This window comes from Myiozetetes cayanensis, unplaced genomic scaffold (genome assembly GCF_022539395.1).
Source record: "Myiozetetes cayanensis isolate MyiCay16 unplaced genomic scaffold, myiCay2020 scf6-25, whole genome shotgun sequence".
Classification (NCBI taxonomy): Eukaryota; Metazoa; Chordata; class Aves; order Passeriformes; family Tyrannidae; genus Myiozetetes; species Myiozetetes cayanensis.
In genome coordinates, this window is record NW_026087853.1 from 5,902,455 (window position 1) to 5,925,233 (window position 22,779).

General features: G+C 37.4%; 1 protein-coding gene across 1 annotated transcript in view; it reads left to right on the plus strand.

Moving 5' to 3' along the window:
* The window catches only part of NUDT14 (nudix hydrolase 14), a 60,605-nt gene that overhangs the window by 14,653 nt on the left and 23,173 nt on the right, over window positions 1-22,779 (plus strand). The window contains exon 2 of the mRNA XM_050335533.1: window positions 12,930-12,973. Coding sequence (XP_050191490.1) covers window positions 12,930-12,973 — 44 coding nt within the window. The remainder of the gene's footprint in view (window positions 1-12,929; window positions 12,974-22,779) is intronic.

Sequence of the window (22,779 nt, forward strand, 5' to 3'; positions counted from 1 at the left end):
TGGGAGCCGTGGTGTGAAGGACGTGTCCTTCCCTGCTCTTCCTTCACCATGGAGACACAGCAGTGCTGCACCTGCTTTGTTCCCAACTTGGATGAAACTCAGGGTCTCCCGAGTGCTGCCTACTAACCTTGGTCAGTCTTGTTAATGCTGGTTCTTTGTTGCCATGTGCCCGCCTGGAGTGCGAGGAAGGTGTCCAGTTATTGAGCTCTCTCGTTCCTGCATTGGTTTTAATTCTGTGTCAGAAATATTTTGTCCTTTGTGAGTTATATATAAATGAATAGACTTGTTAACTGTTTTAATATCATTCTTGTGTGACCCACACTACTGCTTTTAGGGTACATTTGGAAAACCAAGTAACTTTGCAGTTATGCCTGATGGATTGCTTTCTGGTTTTCTTTTGTTTATTTTTCTTTTTGTTTTTTAATAATCCAATTTTAATGATACAACAGTCTATGCAAAGGCTTTTCCTTATCAGTATTCTGCTTTAGGTGATGTGGTCCATAGTTTTTTGTTTCTGAAATTAGAACAATGTTCATCACACATAGTTTTTGGATGCAGATTTATTATCTATCTCAAAATGGAGTGGTCCAGTACTGCGGTAGAAGAGGGGTAATTTTTTTCCCCTTCTAACTCTTTGTCAGCCAGAGAGAAGATTTTAATCAGATCCTGTATAAGTTGCAGTGGATTGTCAGAATGACTAAAGAGCTAATGAGAAATATTAGACAATTGATGGTGGTGATTAGCTTTTGGCTGAAATACCAGTGGCAACTTAAGCTGTGGTTTTATGGTGTTGTCAGTGTTGTTTTCCTGAATGGCACAGCAAAATTAGCGATGAAAGGACAGTTTTTTTCCTTCATCTTTAGGATGAGGGTCATGACCTGGGGTAGCAAAGAAGAAATTATGCTTGTAGGCGTAGTGGTTGCCTTGGGACTGATGATTTTAAGATTCATTTACTCCTTCTACTCACTGTAGTTGTGTTCGCTTCTCTCCCTGCTGTGCCTGCAGAGATGAGGTGAGAGCCCTAAATCCCAGAGATGTCAGCGGGGTGAAAGTCTCTCTGAGTCAGAGATCCTACATGAGGCAGCAATCCCAGATGCCTTGGGCTATTACACCAGTCAGAGGAATCACAAGTTGTGGGAATGTGATGTGGACCAAAGCAGTGTTTGCCCAGAGTGTAGCATTTGGAGAGTCCTCTTCCTAAGGGGTTGAAAGGTTATTTTGACTAATGAGTGCACAGGATTTGTACAGGAAGGAGCTCAAGAATATTGAGTGAGAATTCTCATCAACTGTGGGTTCTCAGACTTGCAGTGGGTACTTTATATTGAATTACACTCTGTCTTGAAACAGCTACTACAGACAGACATGATTGATTTAGGTATTTTATGATGAGTGCAGAATTATCTCCCTTGCCTGTCATTAAATATCACTAGTCGAACTTCATTCAGGCCCTATAACTTGGTAACTTTGTGGTCAAAAGAATCGGCAGTTATCTGTGTCTCAGCAAAATTTAGCGGTTTGGAAAATGTTGTCATTAGTAACTTAGGATTTTAAGTTTTCTAAAGGAATTTTCAGGAATCAGTCTCACTGATTTTCACTAAAGCCCCATCAGGTAGAAATAGTTCTGTACTCTTAGTCAAATATTGCAGTTTAAATCCCACCACAGAATATGACATTATTCAGTAGAAGTGTTTAGATGCTGTTTGGGGGTTCTGGCGTTTGGTTGAAATTACAGTGGTCCAGAGTAAAGTCTAAATTAAGTTGTTCCATCTTTCCAGTGAGGGCCTTGAATGCTAAAAAGTGCTTTCTTAAATCTCATCTTTCGTGAGTTGTTCATGAATTATTATAAATTGGAGTGGGAATATGAACCTGTGTCTGTGTTTTCCAGATTCAGTTATTACCGAACTACGAAGGCCATGCTGTTTGTTTGTTTGTTTGTTTCTCATATTTCATAAATGAACATGCAACAATTTATACAAATAGGGAAAACTCCAGAAAAACAAACGAGGTAGGGAACACCCAGGAGTTCTCAGCAGCCTCTGGTTGAGGTAGTTACCTGGTTTTTATTCTCTGAGCTGGAGCCTCCTTTATCTGTGTTTCTTATTATAGTTGCTGCATATTGTGGGAGATTTTTTTTCTTTAACAAGAATAGAAAAATATTGGTAAAAGATTAGAGAAATGGCCTTTGCTGTGGAGGTTTTCAGTAAGTGTGGATAGAAGTGGCTGTGTGAGATGTGCAATACTTCTGTTTGAAAGTACAACACTTATTTACAGTATTTTGCTGTCATCATCTGAATGCACAGTTTTTGCAAATTATATTATCTTCTGTTAAAACATTGTTTGTTATTAGTAATATATCCCTTAACTATGTCCAGGCAAAGTTTCAGGTTTTATGTTTTACTATAATGTTATGGAAAAAGTAGTGTTAGTAGTTTTGTAACTATGGAAAGTGCATGTTCTTTTCATCCCTGCAAAATAAGCGAGTGTGTCACAGACTTCAAAGGGGAAAAGAGTTCAGTGAAAATGGCAAAATACATGCAGCAAAATTCAATAACATGATAAGAATTTAAATAAAAGAGTAGTTGAATACTCGCTTGAAATTCTGTCATTTGTATACAATCACACTGGAGTCTGAAAACTCCACCCGTTAGCAATCGGTTCCTTTGTATAGAATTGAATTTAACTCAGTACTAGGAAGTCCCCATCTGTATCTCAACTTATAACCTTAAATAATATGCTGGCTTGGCAGTAAAATGATGTGAGAAAAGTCATAAATTTGACCTTTGTGCATATCGTGTTTCTGAACGCATGCACTGTGTCCTTATTCTTTGCAGTATAGATTTCAGTGTGCTACTACGGATTTGCCTTGGAATACAGTGTGTTTGATCTCTATATGCAATTCTTGTTGATAATGATGGGTATCAAAAACAGAAAAACAAGGTGAGAAAGGAGATTTGACTCGGTTTAGTGTATTTACATGTGCTTAATTCTCGTGTTTTATAGATTTCATTCAAAGGTAAGCGATCTCACTGATAGCTGAATGCCAAGCTAAACTGCAACAACTCCATTGTTGAAAAGTACACACAAAAAACAAACTGTGACCTGAAAAGTAAACTTCCAGAGGATTATAGGAGAAAGTTTACTTACACATCAAGTATCTCAGTTGTAATTGTTCTGGCAGTTGATGTACATAAAATGAACAAAGTGGCTTGGCCCAGTACTGCATTAACAGTTGAATAAATTAATGCATTCTCCATTGTTTATCTTACCTCCCAAAGTGTGAAAAAATTGCACCTTTGAACAGTAAACTCCATTGCTATAACCATCTGTTTGCAGTTTCATTACATACTCCTACCAGAATAACCCTCACTTTGAAGAGAAAATTGATATGGGTTGTAAAAATTACAGTCTATGACCTTAGGTTTTATGTCTCCTGAGGTATCCCTGGTGTGGTCTCCACTGGAATACATTATGGTTTCTTCAAGAAGTACCTTTATGTCTTCCAGCTAATTTCAGATAAGAAGCCAATGCTTCAAAGAGTTGGCTGTCACACAGAGCTGAGCACTCCTGCCTCTTGTTCAAGGCCTAAAATGAGGGTTTGTGAGACCGCAGAAACTTTGTCCTGCGCTGTCCAGAACTGCTGTGTCATCTGGGACTGGCATGTCCTTCTCTAGTGTGCAGGGTGATTTGTCCCCCTGAGCTTTGCTGCTTAGTCTTACCTCTGGAATTGTTAATATTGCCAATTAAAGCCAATTAGCAGAAGTAGTATTTGCGCTCCAGGTAGAATGTTCACTTTTAATGCTGTTAAAAAGTCATCAGTTTGTGTATTTTTGGGTGCATTAAACCCAGTCCTTTCTCACAGAAATATTTGAATAAGGAAGTTAAAAACTGCAAATCGCCATTATTTGTAATCATGATGCTTTTAAAATAAACACTCTGGATAGTTTAGTAATGAAATCTTGCAAGCTTTGTTTAAAAAGCAAACACTCCCCCCCTTCCTCTTGAGCTTAAACAGTGGCTTGTTTAAAAAAACAGTAAAATTCCATAACACTTAAACTCTTTTGAAGTAGTTTTTCAACATCAGCAAGTAATTCTGCAAATTGCTTTTGAAGATGAGGCTTCATTTACTCCAGCGTGTGCAGTCTGATGGAGTGGATTAGTGGGTGTGGAGTGAAATTGTAATTTAGGCTTTTTTTGTGTGCATGTGTCTCTCTGTAGAACACTCTCTATCAGATGCATCTCTGTCCTCTTGGAGTAGTTGTGGATAAACCAAGGTTGCTCTGTTTAATAGTCACTGGTAAAACCTTGCAATGTATATAATGGCATTACTTTCATATTGACTACTAAATACAATTTTTTTCTTCTTTTTTTTTTTTTTGTTAGAGCACTGGTTTTTGGGGTTTTTTTGGTTTTTTTTTTTGTTGTTGTTTTTTAATTAGGTCAGTTCCCAGAACCAGCTTCCTGTGTAGTTACACAAATGTCAATGGTGGGGTAGAGCAGAGATGAGCAGCTGGGATAGCAAAAGGAGCAGCCTTGCTTTCCATTACTTGCACTGTTTTGGGACTGCACCCGAGGACTGAGAGGGTTCAATGCCAACACTTTGCATTTGAATTAGTAGTTATGTCATGTGATAGCCCAGCATAAGATAATTCCCCAGTACTGATGTATACATTCAAAAAGAAAAAAAAAAAAAAAAGCCACTCAGCTAATGCAAATTAAAGTGATTTTATTGATTTTATTTTTTTTTTGACTGTGTTGCATGGTTTCATGCCAGCTGAAAGTGCTTTCATTTTGAAAGATATCTAGTGCTTTCTATGAAGTCTGTAATTATATAAAAAGAAGACAGCTTTCTTCATGCTTACCACAAATCAAACTTTTAAAGTAGACAAAAAAATCACGATATTTCAAACAGATTTCAGATGAAAAATAGTCTGTTCAGGACAGAATTTTTCCTCGAGATGAAAAAGTTGAATATTAATTGGTTTTTTTGACTGTTCATTTGCACTGGGTTTTTTTGTGGATGAAGATTTTTAGGAACAGCATGGCAGTTCTCTGGCTTCCATAAACAAAAAAACCACCCCACTAACTCAATCAAAAAAAAAAAAATTCAACAGGAAGCAATGGAACTTTAGAAGTGTATGGAACAGGTATTTTATTTTATTCTTATCTGGAAAACTGTAGAAGTCCAAACTTGTTTTAGCTGTCTTTCTGTTTGATTTCTGTTCTTCATACAGGTTTCACAGCATGATGATGACTACTAATGCTTTATTTCTTTAAAAAAAAATTCCCAAACTCTGGATTTTTGGGGGTCAAAGCTGATGATTTATTTATTTATTTATTTATTCACATTGGTTTTGTACATGGCATGTACTGAAAATACTATGAAAAATGTTCAGGCAGTGCAAGGTAATTTGGTGAGTAATTGTCTGATAGGGAAGCAAGAAGCATAAAGCCCTGATTTTGTCCTGGAAGTGCAGCTTCTGTGGGCGCTGGAAACATTCTGTATTGATTCTGTATAACAGAGAGTTACGGCATTAATAATTCAGCTGGCAAGAAATGGTTTATATTGGGTTATAAATCCTCATATGTTTCTACTGAAAACCGCTATAGATGTGACATCAGGTTCCATTAAGCTGAAAAAAGAAATGTAACAAGGAAATCTCAACTGATAGCAGCTTTTCTGTAGTAAGTGGAGAAAGGAAGGGGAAGGTTCATTTACGGAGGGGTGAGGGCTTGACTTTTTTGGGGTTATCATAAGGGAAGTCCCCTGTGTTTAGCCCATGAATTGTGACTTGAGAAGCAGCAGCTAATACACATCTTTCCCATTGTAGAACCATATATGTTATAAACCAGAAAGTACTGAATTACTGAGTTTCTTTTATTGCAAATTTATCTCTTGGCAGCTTTTACTGATCATAAAAAGGGGGATATGGGTGAAAAGCATTAAGCTAAGATCACTTAAGGAGATAAAGATGGTAGGAGGCAGCGGGAGCTGGATGCGTTGGTGCAGGTTTTTGTCTGTCTCCAAAAGTTACTTGATTCCCCAGGCACACTAATCATCTGAATTAACCTGATGAAAACCCATCTAATAAAGTGACAAGTTTGGTGTTCTCTCATCGTGCAGTTCTAGGCAGCAGATAAACACCTCAGCAGGAGAATGTGTGGGGAGTTTCCAGATAGAGGCATTGCTGTTCACGTTGATATTAAACTGTGCAGATCCACCTGTAGAAGACTGGTTGAATGTGAAAGTAAGTGCAATAGAAAATAAAGTTTTACACAAGTTTTTCAAGAAAAACATAACCCTCCTACCTTTAAAATTTTTTTCTGAGAACAGAAAAAAAGCAAAACCTCATTATTCCTCTAGGGAATTTTACTGCCTTATTCCATGTAAATCATTAAACAGGCACTGCACACTTGCTTGGCCTTGCTGACTCTGGTTTAAGACCGTTATTTACCAATTAATTCTCTTATCTGTTTTTCTGTACCTATAGTCTAATTATTTTATTACATGAAGAATGCTCATTATCCTTTTGCATTAAGGACATTAACTGCTTTTGTGTCTCAGGGCTGTGGAAACAGAGTAAATGGAGCAATAAGGACAGAGTTATTTTTATGTTATAATTGCTTCAAGTTCTCAAATTGGATTTTTTCACAAATATGGAACATTTACTTCTTGGGTAACTGCTTTAAACCCAGTCCAACTGGTAGAGACCAGGGGATCGTGACTGTTTGCCATTTGAACCCTCATAACTTGTGCACGTAGCTTATCTATACCATAACGTATTTGTCATTTTTCTTAACTGCCTCTGTTTGTTTACACCAACTTTTGTCTGGGCTCTAACTGAATTGTAAGATCATTGAACAGGAACTGTTCCCACTACATATGTTTAGTGCCTTTCACAATGGGTCGCCAAACGTCATGTTGTCTGTCCTGTAATGTAAACAGTCAGGAGTTAATCATTGTCACGGGCAGGTTTTTTTTCTTTCTCTTTTAGTGGCATATGTGAAGTTAGCTTGCTTCTTTTGGACATATGTCTCCTGCATTTGAAATGATCTGCCTGCACAGCCTGTTACCATTCTCCTAAAAAATATGTAATACAAGGTGTGAAGCCTTTTTGCTGAGGTGCTTTTGGTGTAACTTTACAGTTCCTGGTCACTCAGACTTTGTCTGTCCAAGCAGAAGTGTTCTGTGGATAAACGATGGGAGATGACACAAGGCAGTGCCTTTAATTTGGTCACTTTAAAAATTATTAAATACTTCAATAAGGTAAATAAGACAGGAGAAGCTTTAGATAGATATTGAGTAAAGATTGTTTCTGCTTCAGTCTGTCCAGAGTTCATTGAAGAAGTCATTAAATCGGTGCCAATCTAACATAAATTTTGGGGTTTTTTTGAATGGTCTGAACTCCTAACAGAGTAATGACAGGAAATCTGTGACTGTAAATCTGCATTTATTTTATGCACCCTTCTATAATGTTGTCAAACTACCATTACGTAGAGTTAAAGGAAACATTTAAAGAGGTTTTGTGAGCATTCTTTCACCTGTTACACTGGCACATTTTCAGTTTACTCTTCAGAATAAAACTTTCAATAAAATATAAGAAGTATAAGCTTTTAATTGCATGTTTAAAACATACATGCCATACAGTTCATATGTAGCTGTTTCAGAAGCTGTCAGTTAATTCTTTCATACATAAGCAAGGCAAACCTCTCTGTACAGCTGCAGGACTTGAAAGGAGACAGGTCAGTGCCCAGATAAACCTCAGCCTTTTTCTCAGGTAGCCAGCTATGAAGTAGTGCTTCTGTATTAGAAAAATAGAGAACAATTTTGTCACATTCTCCTTCTCAGTGTCCTTCCTGATTTTACAGACTTCTGCTGTGTCAGCCCTTTGTATGGCACCGTACCAAGGTTACCATAAGTTGCATGGCATGGCCTGCTGCACCACTGTCCCTTTCTCTGCCTCATCTCAAACTGGGGCACCAGAGCTCTAATTCACTTATATTATTTATAAGAAAGATCCCATTCTTTGGGAAGGTCCTTGGACGTGGTTCGTAAAGAAAAGCCTACATCGGTCTCTTTAATATTGCGTTTAAGTACTTATTCCCTCAATTTGAAAAAGCTGCACCTACAGAGAAATTGTGAGTCTCAGGAGAGCTGTAAACCTCAGCCAGAGTGAGGGGGTTGGTTTGTTTGGGGTGGGGTTTTTTGAAGGCTCAGGATGGAATCAGTGTAACACTGTGTCATTGGTACCTGTGGAGACACATCACACTATGTATGAGCTGGTTGAAGAGCTTCTCAGGTGGCAGACTCTGCATGGGCCCTGCCCTCAGGGAAAAGGAGAAGGAATGCATTCAAGCTACCCCAAATGAAGAGTAGAAACTCCCAGTAACTTGTGTCAGACCATGTCCAGGGTCTGTCACATGTGGAGCTCACCCAGTGTCACCATACAGTCAGTACCAGGGGATGTTTCTTTCTACATCATCAGCACAGCATGTCCTTTTTCTCTTCCTTATGGGCCAGCCTGGACTGAATCTTAGGCGAGTTTCTCTAGCAAGCAGAAGTTTATCCTTTGCACAGGCATTCTGACAGCAGTTTGACCTTGTTGTTCAGACATTACATTGCCTGAGGTGGTGGAGGAAAGCAAAGGACAGTGATATCACTGGCACAGTGATTCTTAAGGCATTTTAGCCAGAGACAGACAGAGTGTAGGTGGGAAAAAGAATGGTGTTTTGATAGGCTGCAGACAAGTCTGACTTATCCATAACAGACGGTGTGAAGAGGCTCCTGCTTGTAATTATGGCACTGAGCAGATGCAGGAAGAGTCTTAGGAAAATGATTTAAAGGATGGAAGCAGGACAGAGAATGTGGAGATCAAGCGTGAGTGACATAAACAGCTCTGTGCAGGTAGGAGTCACATCTGCTGAACTTGCATCCACTGTCAACACTTGTCTAACAGAGCTCTTTGCTCTGCCTGGTTGTCCTGGAATCACCCGATCCAAAAGGGATTGATGCTCCTTGTGCAGGTTGTCAGGCTTGGGAGCATGGTGCTGTAATTCTGACTAAGTTATTGATGCCATTGTCATGCCATTGTCATGTCAGTCTTAGAGAAAACATGAGCAGGACTTGTGACACACATTCAAATAGTATAGAAATGGCTGTTTCTGCTTCCTTTTGGGGTCAGTGGGGGACTGTTTAATTTGGATGCATTTTGAGGGACTGTCTTTTACCAGTCTTCAGCTGTCTTTTGTCAAAATCTTGTAAGAGTGTTCTGGGAAAGCATTGCTGTATGCTTTTTCTGTTCTTAAATTTTAGAGCCAGGATGCCAGGCAGGATGGACATCTCATCTGACCTGATATGGCTTTCTTATGCAATTAGTACTTATGTAAGTGATCTGTCTTCTGTGTAACCCGAAACTAAGTTGTCTCACATGCTGCCTCTCCTGGAATACAGCTTTATTAATTTACACATACTATATGCACTAGTTCAGCATTGCAACATCACAGAACCTGATCACTGAGCACAGAACTAGAGTGTGATTACTCTGTGATTAAAGATTTACCAAATCGATTATGTGTTACACAAAGTTGTTGCAGTATGAGAACAGCTATTCTGAACAGATGAAAACAAGTATAAAATAATTTTGACGTGTTTGTCTTTATAAAACATCACAGGGCACGTTTCCTGTTTGAAGAATAATTTTTAAAATCTTTCTCAAATGTAATTGTATAATCCTTTCTCTTTTCTGTCATCAGTGTTAGATCTCCCAGCAATGATTTATACTTATTTTTCTCACTGCATTGAAGGACACTGTGATTGTTCTTTTTAGACATCACAGAATGGACTACTTTGTAATAATGCAATTATATATGTTTATTAAGATGAAGAGCATTACGAATTTGAGACAGCTTTTGTCTTTCACAAGGATACTTCTCTTTTTCAGAAGTGATGTTGACCATTGATACTTTTAATCTTCCAGCTGTCTGTAACTGCAGTAATAGCAGAGCCTTGTCAAAGGCCGGGATAATATGGAATGGAACAGTTTAACAAGTAATCATAGTTACTTGGCTTTTAAAAGCATGAATCTTGATCAGTCCAGCAATTAGTACTTTTGTCTTAAAGATAAGATAGAGATACTACATAGAGCTTGACATAGTTGGTTAGAAACTGGCTGGAATTAATGTTCTGTGAAGTATGTAAAGCACCATAAGAACCATTGGTAACTGTTTACATGCTATTAATAATTAGCAACCTTCCTACTAGTCTGTTAGGAAAGAACCATGCTTTGGGTACAATAGAAACTCAACTCCATACGGTTGGGTTCAAATTACATTTGACTTGGACAATAGGGCATGAATGGTGCTCATTTGAGTTTCTGCCACTGTAAACAAAGAGATGTTGGAATGTTTCATTTGTTTATTGATTTATTTATTTGGACAGGTGCAGGTTGATCATATGAAGTATTTTTTTTTATTATTCAACTATAGGCAGAAAATAGCTTAACAAGCAGTGTCCAGTAAGAGTGTATGATGCTAACCAACATCTTGACCGGACAGACTCAAATTAATTTAGCCAGTGCCTGGTTTTGAATTTGGGTCTTAAACTAATCAAATCATGTTCTAGAGAGAGCACATTATGTGGGCTTAGAAAATAGAAAATTACAGATTTTATTTTCTTATTAGTTTCCTTTTAGGTGCTAAGTTATTTCTTTTACTTTCTGCTAAAAATTATGAGCGTGTCTGTGAGGTAGATTCTGTTAATGGTAATGGAGCTCATCCTTGAGAAGAGGTCATTCAAATCTGATGGATCCCATCTGGATGAGGGTGAATCTCTAGGGTGTAATTTTCCTCAGCTATTTGACTCTCGTAAGTGCTCCAAAGCAATCAGGGTCTATAATTTGCAAAATGATGGCAGGAGGAAAGAGCCGGGAAGATTGTTGCTGGGATGGTATGTTCGAAAGTAGTACCACAGGACTAACAGCCTAAATGAATGCAAGGAGAGTCTTGACTCGGGCTTTTTTTGTCTTCTCCATCAGCTGGGCACCCACATTTCTCCCAAGTGGACACTACAAAGGTAGAATGGATGATGGTAGCACATTTTGGGCAGGGGAAGGTTGAAACTGGAGAGGCAATATGAAGTTATATGCAGAAGACATTATTCTTGGTCCACAGCTCTCCAACTCAAGTTAAATGGAAAATTGCCCAGCAGTCTGCAAACAAGAGAAAATCCTGCCATACAGTTAGAAATAAACCTACAGAAGGATTGAGCTGACCTTACACATCTAATACCTTAAATTATCTTACCATACAATACAGCCTATGCTATTACATTCAAGTATTGCAACTGTGTGTTGCGTCATAGTCCTATCAGAGTTGTTCCTCCATCTCTCCCCAGGTGGAATGGATTGGATGAGCACTCAGCCTTAACATTTCAGTTCACCCTGAGAATTTGCTGTCTTTATTTCTCTTTCAATGTTATATTGCATTTAAACCATGAGAGGGCTTCTCCCGTAATGCAGACGTTTGGTCGCTGTCAGTGCTCACAGAAGGTATGTGCAGGCACCAATGGAAGCGTAGACTAGAGTTTCTCTTGAGGTGAACAACTGTTTATAATTAGAGTTGTGGGAATGAAGCAAAACCCAGCTAGCAAGCAAACAGTCACTCTTCCAAAAAGCTTGGTAAACTCATAAAGCTCGGGAGCTTAATCTCTGAACCAGAGTGCTTGTTATCTAATCCCCACCAGCTGTTGTGTACTTGGTAGCCATGACATCTGTAATAGAGCTGAAAGGCCTGTCTATATTGGTTGGCACCTTTACCACCAACTGAACTTGATTCTTCTTTCACTGCTCGCATTTACCTGCTTTAAATCATTAACCAGTTGCTCAGGGTTTGATCATCCATTTAACCATACTTTATAATAGAAACTGAGTGCTGCTTTTTACATTAAGCATATTTTGGGTTTGTAGGTTTTCAGCAGGTCTAGTTTTTGTGTTGCTAATAAGAAAAAGGTATCCACCACAAGAATTTCCTCTGGTTGTGTTCTGATTCCTCTTATAGACTTAAAACTGACCTGGGAGTGAAATCTCTTGACTCGTATTTCAGCTGAAATACATCACACTTCTAATAAGCAGGGTAAGGAATTATATATATGGCTCCAACTGGTGTGCATGAATTGCTATAGGTGACTATAGAAGATATAAATGTAAGCAAGTGTATACCTGTTCATTATAACTGTGGAAAAATACCTGTTTTCAGGGGTCGGTTTCGGCTGTGCTGTAGTGGATATCATTCTTTTTAAGCCCATCTTGGGAAAGTAATCCATTTTATGTTTCCCAGTTCTTGGGTGAGTGCTGTGACTTCAAACCTGCTTGCTGTTAGACAGTGCTCTCCGCACCACCAGCAGTGCAGAGGAACAGCTGCTGTGTAGAATGGAGTATGTTAGGTGTGGACAAAACTGCTATTTTGGGCCTTGTAAGGGGTGAGAGTGAAGGATGTCTTGTTCCTGGATCCCAGGAGTTTAGCTATGAGGTAAATGCCAAGCTGTCCACCCCAGACCATTTCTGGACATGGAAAACATAGGTCTGTGGGTTATTTTACTGTTTAAAACGTGGCTGTTTTTGGCTTCATGACACCTTGAATGATTAGCTTGGGCATCTGAAGTTGATGCTGTGCCCAAAATTGGGCCTGAAGACTACAATAATCTTGCATTAGCTGTCATCATGATATTTTGGATCTAAGACTTTGAACTGTCCTAAGACAGTTCTCGGCATCTGTAGTACTTACTGTCGAAACACAGAAGGATGGTCTCATAAATAAAACCAGCTATACTAAGTTTTCAAAGAAATGCCTGTTAAATTTTGTTAAATTTCATTATAGTATTTTTTTCACTTGGAATTAACTTGACTGATGGATGTTTAAATTTTTTTTCTCCCCAGAATGGTACAAAGAAGTCCTGGGATTTTATGAGAGCACATGACAGGTAACGATGGAATCACATTATTTCCCATTGTCTTTATGTTGTATTTCGTACTGTATTCTCTTCCATTGGTCAAATGTTGATGTTTTTTCCCCTCCAATTTCCTCTTCAGTTCTCACTTCTTTTGTTATACTTACAGGTAGTTCTTCACTGTTTTAGATGGAATTAGCAGAAGTTTTAAAATCTAACGGTTTATTATGTTTTCAGTGAGTTTTGACTTTGCTTGACTATTCAAATATTTGAGTTTTAGCACATGATTTATTGTACATTTTAGTGATTACATAGAAGATGGAAATGAAAGTTCGGATTGTATGGAATTTTCTTTTTTGAGTGGGAATATATCACCTGAAGGAAGGACTTTTTTCTGTCTCTCTAATTGTATTTCTTCTGTTGGGGAAGAAAAGCAACTAACTCCTGACACTTCAAAGATCAGTTCATACAAGATTATAACAAATAAGGTATATATGAAACAGACCTAGTCTCAGAGTTATTAAAAACTAAAATATTTATGTGTTTTTTAGAAAAAGACACATAAATATTTTAGTTTATCTGCTCATGATAAAAATAAAAAACATAGGCAACAACTTTTTCCTAGAAAAAGCTTTTCTAAATCTATAAAATGTAAAAAATGGGGCAGAACACAATGGCAAAAAAACACTTGTGACATAACCAGAACCATGTCAAGAGATGTGTTTTTCTTGTGCTTGAAATAAGTAAAATCAGTTGCATTTTGGACATGGTGCTCTGTTGGAGCCCTCTAAATCCATACATGAGTCTTTTTGTGTGTAGGTACCTGTGAGGGACATAAAAGGATAGCAACACTTTTTATCAATATAAAGATTATGAAGGTAAAATTTCCAGGAAGACTGGGAAAGTATTAGCTAGATTAAAAATGCCTGTACTGCTTGAGAATGAGGACAGAGTAGGGAGTGATACTGATCTTCACACTTGCTTTTGGAATTTTTCTGGAAGACAGTTCTGTCTTTGCACTTTGTCTGTCCATATGGGCATGTGCCTGAATTTATGATCGCAGATACAAAGGCTGAAATGATAATTGATTGCTGGAAATTTAATATATGCCCATTGTAGCAAATGAATCCAGCCTCAAGTCACAGTGCTGAGAAAATGACTTAGGGATGAATTTGTATTACTATTTTTGTTTAAACTTGAGTTTATCACTCTGTGATAATGTGTGAATATATGCAACTAACGGAGTGGTGTAAGTATTAAAGGATCAGTTTTCCATGAACTTCTTGGGAACAGTATTTCTGAAGGACTTTTGTGGGCATTTTTAAAATAGTTGAGAACATAACTTTATAAAAAGGCTACGGCCACATGTCGTGCCAGTCATCTCTGGTCACATAACATTTGTTAGCTTCAGATGTACAACAGCTGCCACCCAAACCTATTAGTGACTACTGTTGAACTGCAGAATGTCTAACGCTCTTTCACGAGGAAATTCATTGCAGCTTTTGACACCAGAGGTAATAATGTGAACTTTCTGTGTAGGAAATCCCTGGTTTCACATAAATTCTGCTTGTGACTAGGAACCCAATTATTATCAGATACATTAGTCAGGTTCAAAATCCCTTATAATGCATTAAAGCCCTACGTGTTGCTGTATCTTAACAGGGCAGCTGTGGTGCTTGTTATATGGAAAAGTCACGTTAACTAGTTGCTGAGGATTATAGAGGACTTCATACTTAGAGAGCTCCTAAGGGTTCTTTCCTCTTAATGAAGGATAAATCTTGAAGGAGAGGAGAGGAGAGCTTTCCAGGACACATGATCCTGTTGGTCAGGATTTCCTACTGCTTACGTCTGCTTGAGGAAGATTGTGGATGTTTTCCATAGATAAAATCCCTTTTTCATAATATTTTTTCAGAAGTTGGGCTGCTTCTGAAAGTGCTGTAAGACTGTTAAATGCTCAAAGAAAAACAGCCTTTTTAAAATAAAGCTGTTTACCTAAATTGAACATATGCATTGGAATGTCGGATCTGTAGAGTACACATATGTTTGTATTATATATTTGCATATAATTGATATGTATAATGGATTTATCGATGCTCGAGAAAAAAACCTACAACAGTGCGAATAATATTAAAACCAGATATTGTGTCTAACTCATGTCTTTGTCTGTCATCCTTTTTCAGCAGCACAAGTAAAAGTGCTTAAGACCGACTTTCTTGCTGTATGACAGTGAACCCAGTGTGTGCTGGGTTCCTTTGGAACCTCAGTGTTCTTATTCATTTCAAATTAGGTCAAGGTAGGCCAATATTCAATAGATTTGTATCAGAAGATAGACTCGATACAGGAAAATATTTACCACAAGAGATGAAGTTATTGCTGCATAAATGTATCCTTTCCAACTGTTCAGATGAACAGCTGATTAAATTATATAAAGATAAAAACATGAGGACTGCAGTAGTCCCTTCATTTGCCTAAAATGTGAGTCACCTTTTAAAATGTCACTGTATATTGCAGTAGGGCAAGATGATTTAACCATATGCAGGCTGGAGTACCACAAGCACAAGCTAAAATAGCAGAATTGTTATTAGGTATTACTGGGGGGCTCTTTTCTTTTTTTTTTTTTTTTAATTTTAATTTATTGCAGATCTGGGCATGAGTCTGCAGTGTGTGGTTCCTGAGCTTTTGTAAGACCAACACCATTCAGAAGTAGAGTATCAGTCCTGGAATCACCGCTGTAATTTGTGTTGAACAAATAATTGCTTATTATTAATTCCTCCATGCCACTTAAAAAAAAGTTTTCTGCAGTTTATTACTGGTCACACAATAAACTGTTGCCAAGGCAAACCTTCAAAACCTCTGCTGTCAAAAGTCAACTGAGTCCACGGACAAATAAGCAGCATTTCTTACCATATTTAGGTTTAAATTGTAACAGAAGGAAGACTCGGGACACAAGGACATACCCATGGACAGTAGTTTAGTCCTGGAATGTTTTGCCCAGAGAGACTGAGGAACCCCCATCCTTGGAGAGATTCAAACCTTGACTGGACAAGGCTCTGAGAAATCAGACCTGACTTAGAATTTAGCCTGATTTTGAGTAGGAGATTGGATCAGATGATCTCCAAAAGTGTCTTCCCACCCGAAGGTTTCTACGATTTAAGTAGATTAATTACTTAATGAATGTTACAGTTCCCATCTGACAACTGTCAAAAATTTGCAAGCTTGTCAAGAGATCTGTCAACTTCTAAGCCATTTTTCTTTTGGAAAATAAGGAGTTTACTGCTGTCCTGTGGAGTTACATTTTAGTTAATCTTTCTTTGAAACATGCAGATGAACATTACCAGAGCTCATTAGCAGGTTTTATTATGTCGTTAGAAGCAACAGTGAAGTTTACTAAAAATGAAGGAAGAAAAATAAAAACCCTTGATTACCTCTTTTCCAGTGTAATTTTTGAACAAGTTTATTGAGGTGGTGCTTGTAAGCATTACATAATTCTGGCATGTTGTGCTAGGCAGTGACAAACAGCAGAAGATGCTTTCTGCAGTTATTTAATGCACTGTTTACTTTTCCAGTTAAGTGTAATTTTCCCTTTAATATTAAGCTGATGTGTTTGCTGATTATTAAACATATCCTTATGAAAATCAAGAAGAATGCAAGCAATGAAAATTTAGATGCAAGGTGTATTTCAAGATTCTTTTTAGTCCTGGGTCTGTCAGAACTGGTTAGCAATTTATGGGGGTTTGATTTGCGGGTGAGGAGTTGGTACTTTTTTCTAAGTACTCTGCTTTTAAAAATAAAAACCTTGGTCAGGAGAATGTTTGTGGTGATTTTCTGTTAGAAATAGAAACATACCAAATATTACAGAGTAACCATCGATACCTGCAACAAAAAATTATTCTCTAAAACCAGACTCAGGTTACAGTTACATTCTCCCTCATCCTAATTTTGCTATATTTAGTACAGTAAGAGCCTGAAATGTAATACTTAAGTTTTACATTCATCTACTTTATAAAGCAATAGACCAAGTTCGTTTCAGGTTTCAGCAGCTCCCCTTAAACAGATTCAAGGCTTTTAAAAGACATAATTTGGGAACAGATGAAGGTCAGTGTACAGTCATGTGCTCCCTTCTGTGCTTTGAGTAATAACTCTTGAGAACAGGGACACAAGTGTACCTTTTGCTAGTTGACAAGTACAAGGACAGCTTTCCAATTGCATTTGGAGTAGGTATAAAGTACAATTATTGCTACTTCTCCCTTTAAAAATATGAAAAATTCACTGTAAAGTTCGTTACATTTACAAGAAACAAATTCTAGGAGACTGGATTGTGTGCAAGATTATTATGTGAGTTCCTCTCAACTCTGAAAATACCTGACAAGTATAAGGCATTTGGACTAAAAAACTTAAATCTCTGCATGTGCATTGTAATGTATTTATGCTGTGTTTTTACCTTCAAAAACATGTCACAATGGCTCAGTTCCTGACTTAAAAATTCTTAATGGAAAAAACTGAAAGTCTTTTCTTATCTCTCTAAAAAGAGAATGGAAATAAGATTCCTGCCTTACAAGATTGCCTTCTTTTAAGTGAAGAAATTAATTAATTTCACATTTAAAACAAACTAATTCCTAATTTAATTTGTTTACTCAGAGAAAAAAAAGGCTTAATACTGTATCAGTTGCAAAGACAACTGAAAAGTGTAGTTTTCCATCAGGAGGGAGTTTGCAGGGTGAAGGAAACCGAGGCAATCAGCACCTCTGCATGTTGTGTCCTGCAGGTACCAGCCCTGAGGGACAAACAGAAAGCGGTTCTCGAGGCAAGTTAACAATGAACATAACTCAGGAGGAGAGGATGAGTTTATTCATCCATTCCCTCTGTGCTCTGGAGCTACCTGGCTGAGGTCTGGCTGCTGCTGAGGTCGAGGAGTGTGGCTGTGCAGGGGGAGTGTGGAATGTGGCCACCCAACAGCTGCGCCAGGAGCCTCCTGCATCCCAACCCTGACCAGGGGAGCTGGCCAGGGGACGGGGTCACCAGAGCTGGGAGAGTGGCCTGGAGGAGCCAGGGTTGCTATTCTGGCTCGGTGGCTGTAGCAGGCAGCTATGGAGACAGGGTGGAAGTCATGTGCCCTGACCACATTATAGGAGTGGATTAAATTCCTTCTCCTATTTCATATGCCAGATCGTTTGGGCTTTATGGAAACTTAATCCTCTATGTATTTTTCTGGTTTATGTCCTAGTGTATTATAAGACACCATGAAATTTAACTCAGATGCTTCCTTTGTGCAAGAATTATCACAGCAGCTTTAAAATGGGTAAAATATAACTTTTTAACATCTTTATAGGTTAAAGCAAAGTCTTTCTTGGGTGGCATGTGCTGTAAACCTTGTCTGTCTTTGTAATGTCTCCTCCAGGGTGTCAAAGATGTGGAATTTTCTTGATTATCTTAAAAGATACTGCAGAAGATAATGCACTGTTTAAAATCAACTGGATGTAGTTCAACAAACAAAAAAAAATCATGAAAAGTTTAGGGAAATAATAGCTAAGAGAAGGTAATGAGGGCCGGGCGTGTTCATGCAAAGGATAACACAACTGAGGAGAAAAATTACTGCTTATCACAGAAATGTACAGGAACGTTATAGAGCAGGCTGGAATCATTTAATTTAATCAGTGATCAATCACAGAACAAGAAATGTGGATCATGTGGAAAGTATTTTTTAAATTAAACACTAAGGAGATGTTTTTACCAATAAACAATAAGACAATCTGGGAAGGCATGTTTTGTAATCGCTGTCATTGAAAACGCTCAGGTCTAGGCTTGATATCAGTCTATCAAGGATGCTATCAGGATAATGATAATTTTCCTGGTATTAGAAGGAAAAAATGTAGTAGCCTATTAATTTCCTTCAACCCAAGTAATTACACTATTTGTTTGCATATGATATTTGCAAATAAAATGCACTTAGTGCTGTGTTTTTTGTTGTTCATTTTTGGGTTTTTTTAAAGCAAAGACTTGACAAATTCTCTGCTTGTGTGCCAGGAATTCTGCAGGCATATTTACTGTCTTTTAAAATGTCTTATTATGTTGTTACCTTAGGATCCAATCTAAATAGAAGCATAGCAATGAGGCAAACAGAAATGTATTTGATGCTGTAAAGTTATCAGAGAGAAAAACAAAACTGAAAGCCAAATTTTCAGATTCTCATTTCTCCTTTTAAAGTATTTGATATGAAAACACCATATAGCATATAAACTCTGCTGTGCCACTGAAACAGGGTAAAAAACAGGGAAATTAAATGTCTGCCTAATTTTAAGGCTGGAATCCTTGAAAAGTCTTATAACTAAGCAGGTAAAAGAGTTATGGCTGATTAGTCATAAATTTCTAAATATATGTTTCTAGTATCCATATTACAAGCATCTTGGGTTTTACAATTTTAGGGATTTAATCTATTAGTGTTTGAAGTCATATTCTCTTAGTCACTGGAATCAAGGAAAGTCTTCCCTCTGCTTCGAGGTGATTTTGAAATAAACCAGTTCTTTCTGAAGAGTGCCAAAAGTTTTTACATGGCCTAGAGACAGTAGCGTGGTCATGACCTGCATTTGGGATTGGTAAAAATAATCTTAGGAAAGCTAGGAAATGTTCTGTAATTGGAGTTCCTGTAGGTTTAGAATTTCAGCTGAAAATATCTCTTGGAGAAGGGGAAACTATTGAAACCATTATTCTAGAAATGGGAAAATGGGGGGAAATGTGAACAACTGCCACTTTCTCAGTCTGTGCTTCTCATTGATGGTACTGAGACTGTGCAGTTATACCTGGTCAGAGGTTGTGTTAGTCACATCACATTTGGGGTTTGGTAGGTGAGAAATGAAGTTGCTGGTTTCCCTCACCTTAGTTAGGGCAGAACACTTGAACTTTTTATTTTGTGAACTGTCCTCGAAACCTGGTATTGTTTTAAAACTTTAATTTTTGCCATTTCAGAATGGAGTCATACTCAGGCCTTTGAGGTGGATTATTTATTGGTCTTACTGTTTGATAGCAGTTATAAATGGCAGTTTCACAAATAATTAGGAATTGGAACAAAAGCCCATCAGGCTCTGACATCTGTTGCACATAATGCCCACAAAGCTTTATTTAATCAAATAAGTTAGCATAAAACCTGAATTTATTTATTAAAATATTTTGTTGAAAGAAACCCATTGAGATGCTATGTGTCATTTCCAAGGGTATCCTGGGATACTGGCCAAGATATGATACTCAAGGAATGTTATTAAGAGCAACGTGCTTTGATGTCTCATTTATTTTGCAGTTGAATTTGCTTTCTCCTTTTTTCTTTGTTATATGAAAACAGGGTGCTGGGAGGATTGTTTATTCCACAGAGGTTGTCCTGATCATATTCTCTGGTTGGGTACAAATTGCTACTTTACAAGTAGATCTAAATTAATGTTTTAGAAGTGCACATATATGGGTTTGTTGCCACTTCTTAATTCATTCTTGCACTGGTCTGATGATTAACCAAACATATGCTCCTGCTTTATGGTGTCATGAACAACTTCCTGCTGCAGTTCAGTTTACTGAAACCAATCTTCCTTCTGATTTTTTCCAAAGTAACATTTATTTTCTTCAGCATACCTGCCTCACCACTTTATTCTAGTTTTACTTAGTATTAAATATTTACCTTGTATGGAGAAAGCAATTAAAACTTCATCAGAATAGAGAATTCTTCTAGATGTGTCTAATTATCTTTTGCCAAATCCACTTTATCTGTGATTAGTATGAAAGGGTGAATGTTTTTGTCAGGAGCTTATAGCTTTGCTTTTGTAATAGGCTGCATTTTAAGCAGCCAATTGGATTGGTGTTGGCCTTTGAAAAATGTAAAACGCTTTGAAGGAAGACTTAAATGACCCAGTAAAGATTGTGCAAGCACACACATTTAATCTCAGGACTATCTACATTATAGTGAAAGCTCTGGGATACTAAGGGAATTGCACTGGAGAGTAATCAAAGGGTACAGCTTTATTACATGTCTGTCCTGAAAAAGAAGGGACTGTTCTCTCTGGTTTAAGGTACTGGGTGCTGTGCTGATAAAAGGAAGAAGAGAGCACTTTAGAGACCACTTTAGAAGTTTCCAGGGACATGTCCAGCTGTGAAATGGGTGGTTAATTTGAATGTAGAAGTGACACAGGGGCTACATGCATTTCTTTCTCGTGGACATCAAAAATAATTTTGAAATAAGATGAAGTAGGACCCTCCTGAAGGATGACTCCTCCCAAAGAATTACTTTGGAATGTTGGCTCTCAAACAAGTTTTGGGGGGTTTTGATTATCACTTTAAAATTGAAAGCACAGTCAGTTTAGATTTGAAGAAGAAACGGAGGTGTGTTCACTAACATGCTTTAATCCTGATTTGGGGTGTTTGTAAAAAGACTAGATGGAATTGTAGTCTTGACATGGAAAACAATATGAAAAATCAATTTGTCAACACTGTGAACAGAGAAAACCAAATTTATAGAAGTCGAAGAAGAAAAATTTGTACTTTAAAGCTAAAACCAGTTAGGGGACTTCTAAGTTATTTACTCTCTTGCTAACTTTTATTCTAGTAAGATTTTTAAGTCTTGACAATTTCTCCTTTATGAGCCACATAGGCAGAAATATTGTATGTATGCTCTCCAGCTGAAATTAGTACAACTCGTAAGTATTTATGTGGTTGCACAGTACATTTGATTATTTTCTTCTGATTGTATCAAAGGGATTTTTAAAACCAAATATCTGTTGAGAGTCAAGGGGGCTGAGTAAATCACTTATTTGCTTTTATTCCTTCATGCTATTTTTGTGTCTCTTTATTTTTTGAATCTGCCATTCTTTTGGCATTGTCTTCTCTGAGAATGGTAAATGAACTACTGCAGGCTCTGATAGTGTTGCATGGGTTTGGGTAGTTTGGTTTGATTTGTTTGTTGTGGTTTTTATAAATTCATATGTCATTGGTTCCTAAAGTCTCCCCTATAAAGCTTGTTTGTAAGCAGCACTTAACAGTATTACGGGCTTTAAACTAGTTTTGAGATACTTTTTAACCTTTAAAAGTAGGTTAAAGTGGCTGAGGTTAATAGCTGAAAAGTCTTTGCTTTCATTGTTAATGTCAGATCACAACTTGTGTGCGACACACACATACCCATGATTTAAGAAGGATCAGTTTCTTTGCCTGTGTTACCTCATCAATTATTTAAGCATATTAGTATTTTAGTTAATAGTAAAAGTTTGTCATTAAAAATCATCACCTCCAACCTTGAGAGTCTTACTTTATTGACAGAAACACAAGAGAGTCTTGTCTTTGTCTTTCCTATTACTGTACTGTGGGGTTTTCTTAATTTTTTTTTAGTTTTAAAATTCACATTTTTAAAGCTGCATTAGGGCCACGTTCAAGAATAATGAAAGGCTGAATAAATCTTCATCTATTAAAGGCTTTTAAAAGTTTGTCTCATGGAAAGCAATTAGTAAGCAGTTGCTTGTGGATTAACTGTAGCTCAGGTTAACAACTGACAAACTGTGCAGACAGATTACCAAACTGATGACTACAAGGTGAAATTACATGTCTACCTGAAAAAAAAAAAAACACCAGCAACAAAAAGTAAAAAAAATCCTCAGACAAAAAAACTTAATAAAACAAAACACAAAAAAGACCCCAAACAAACCTCCTTATTCCCCACCCCCAAAAACTGGAGCTCTAGAAGTACATGTTCATGAAGCTGTGGCAAAGTTCATTTGCTGATATTAATTGCTAGGATGTATTTCCAAATAATTAACTTTGAATGTGTCCATATGTGTGTGTGTGCACATTTTAACAGGATGTCAGTTTTCATC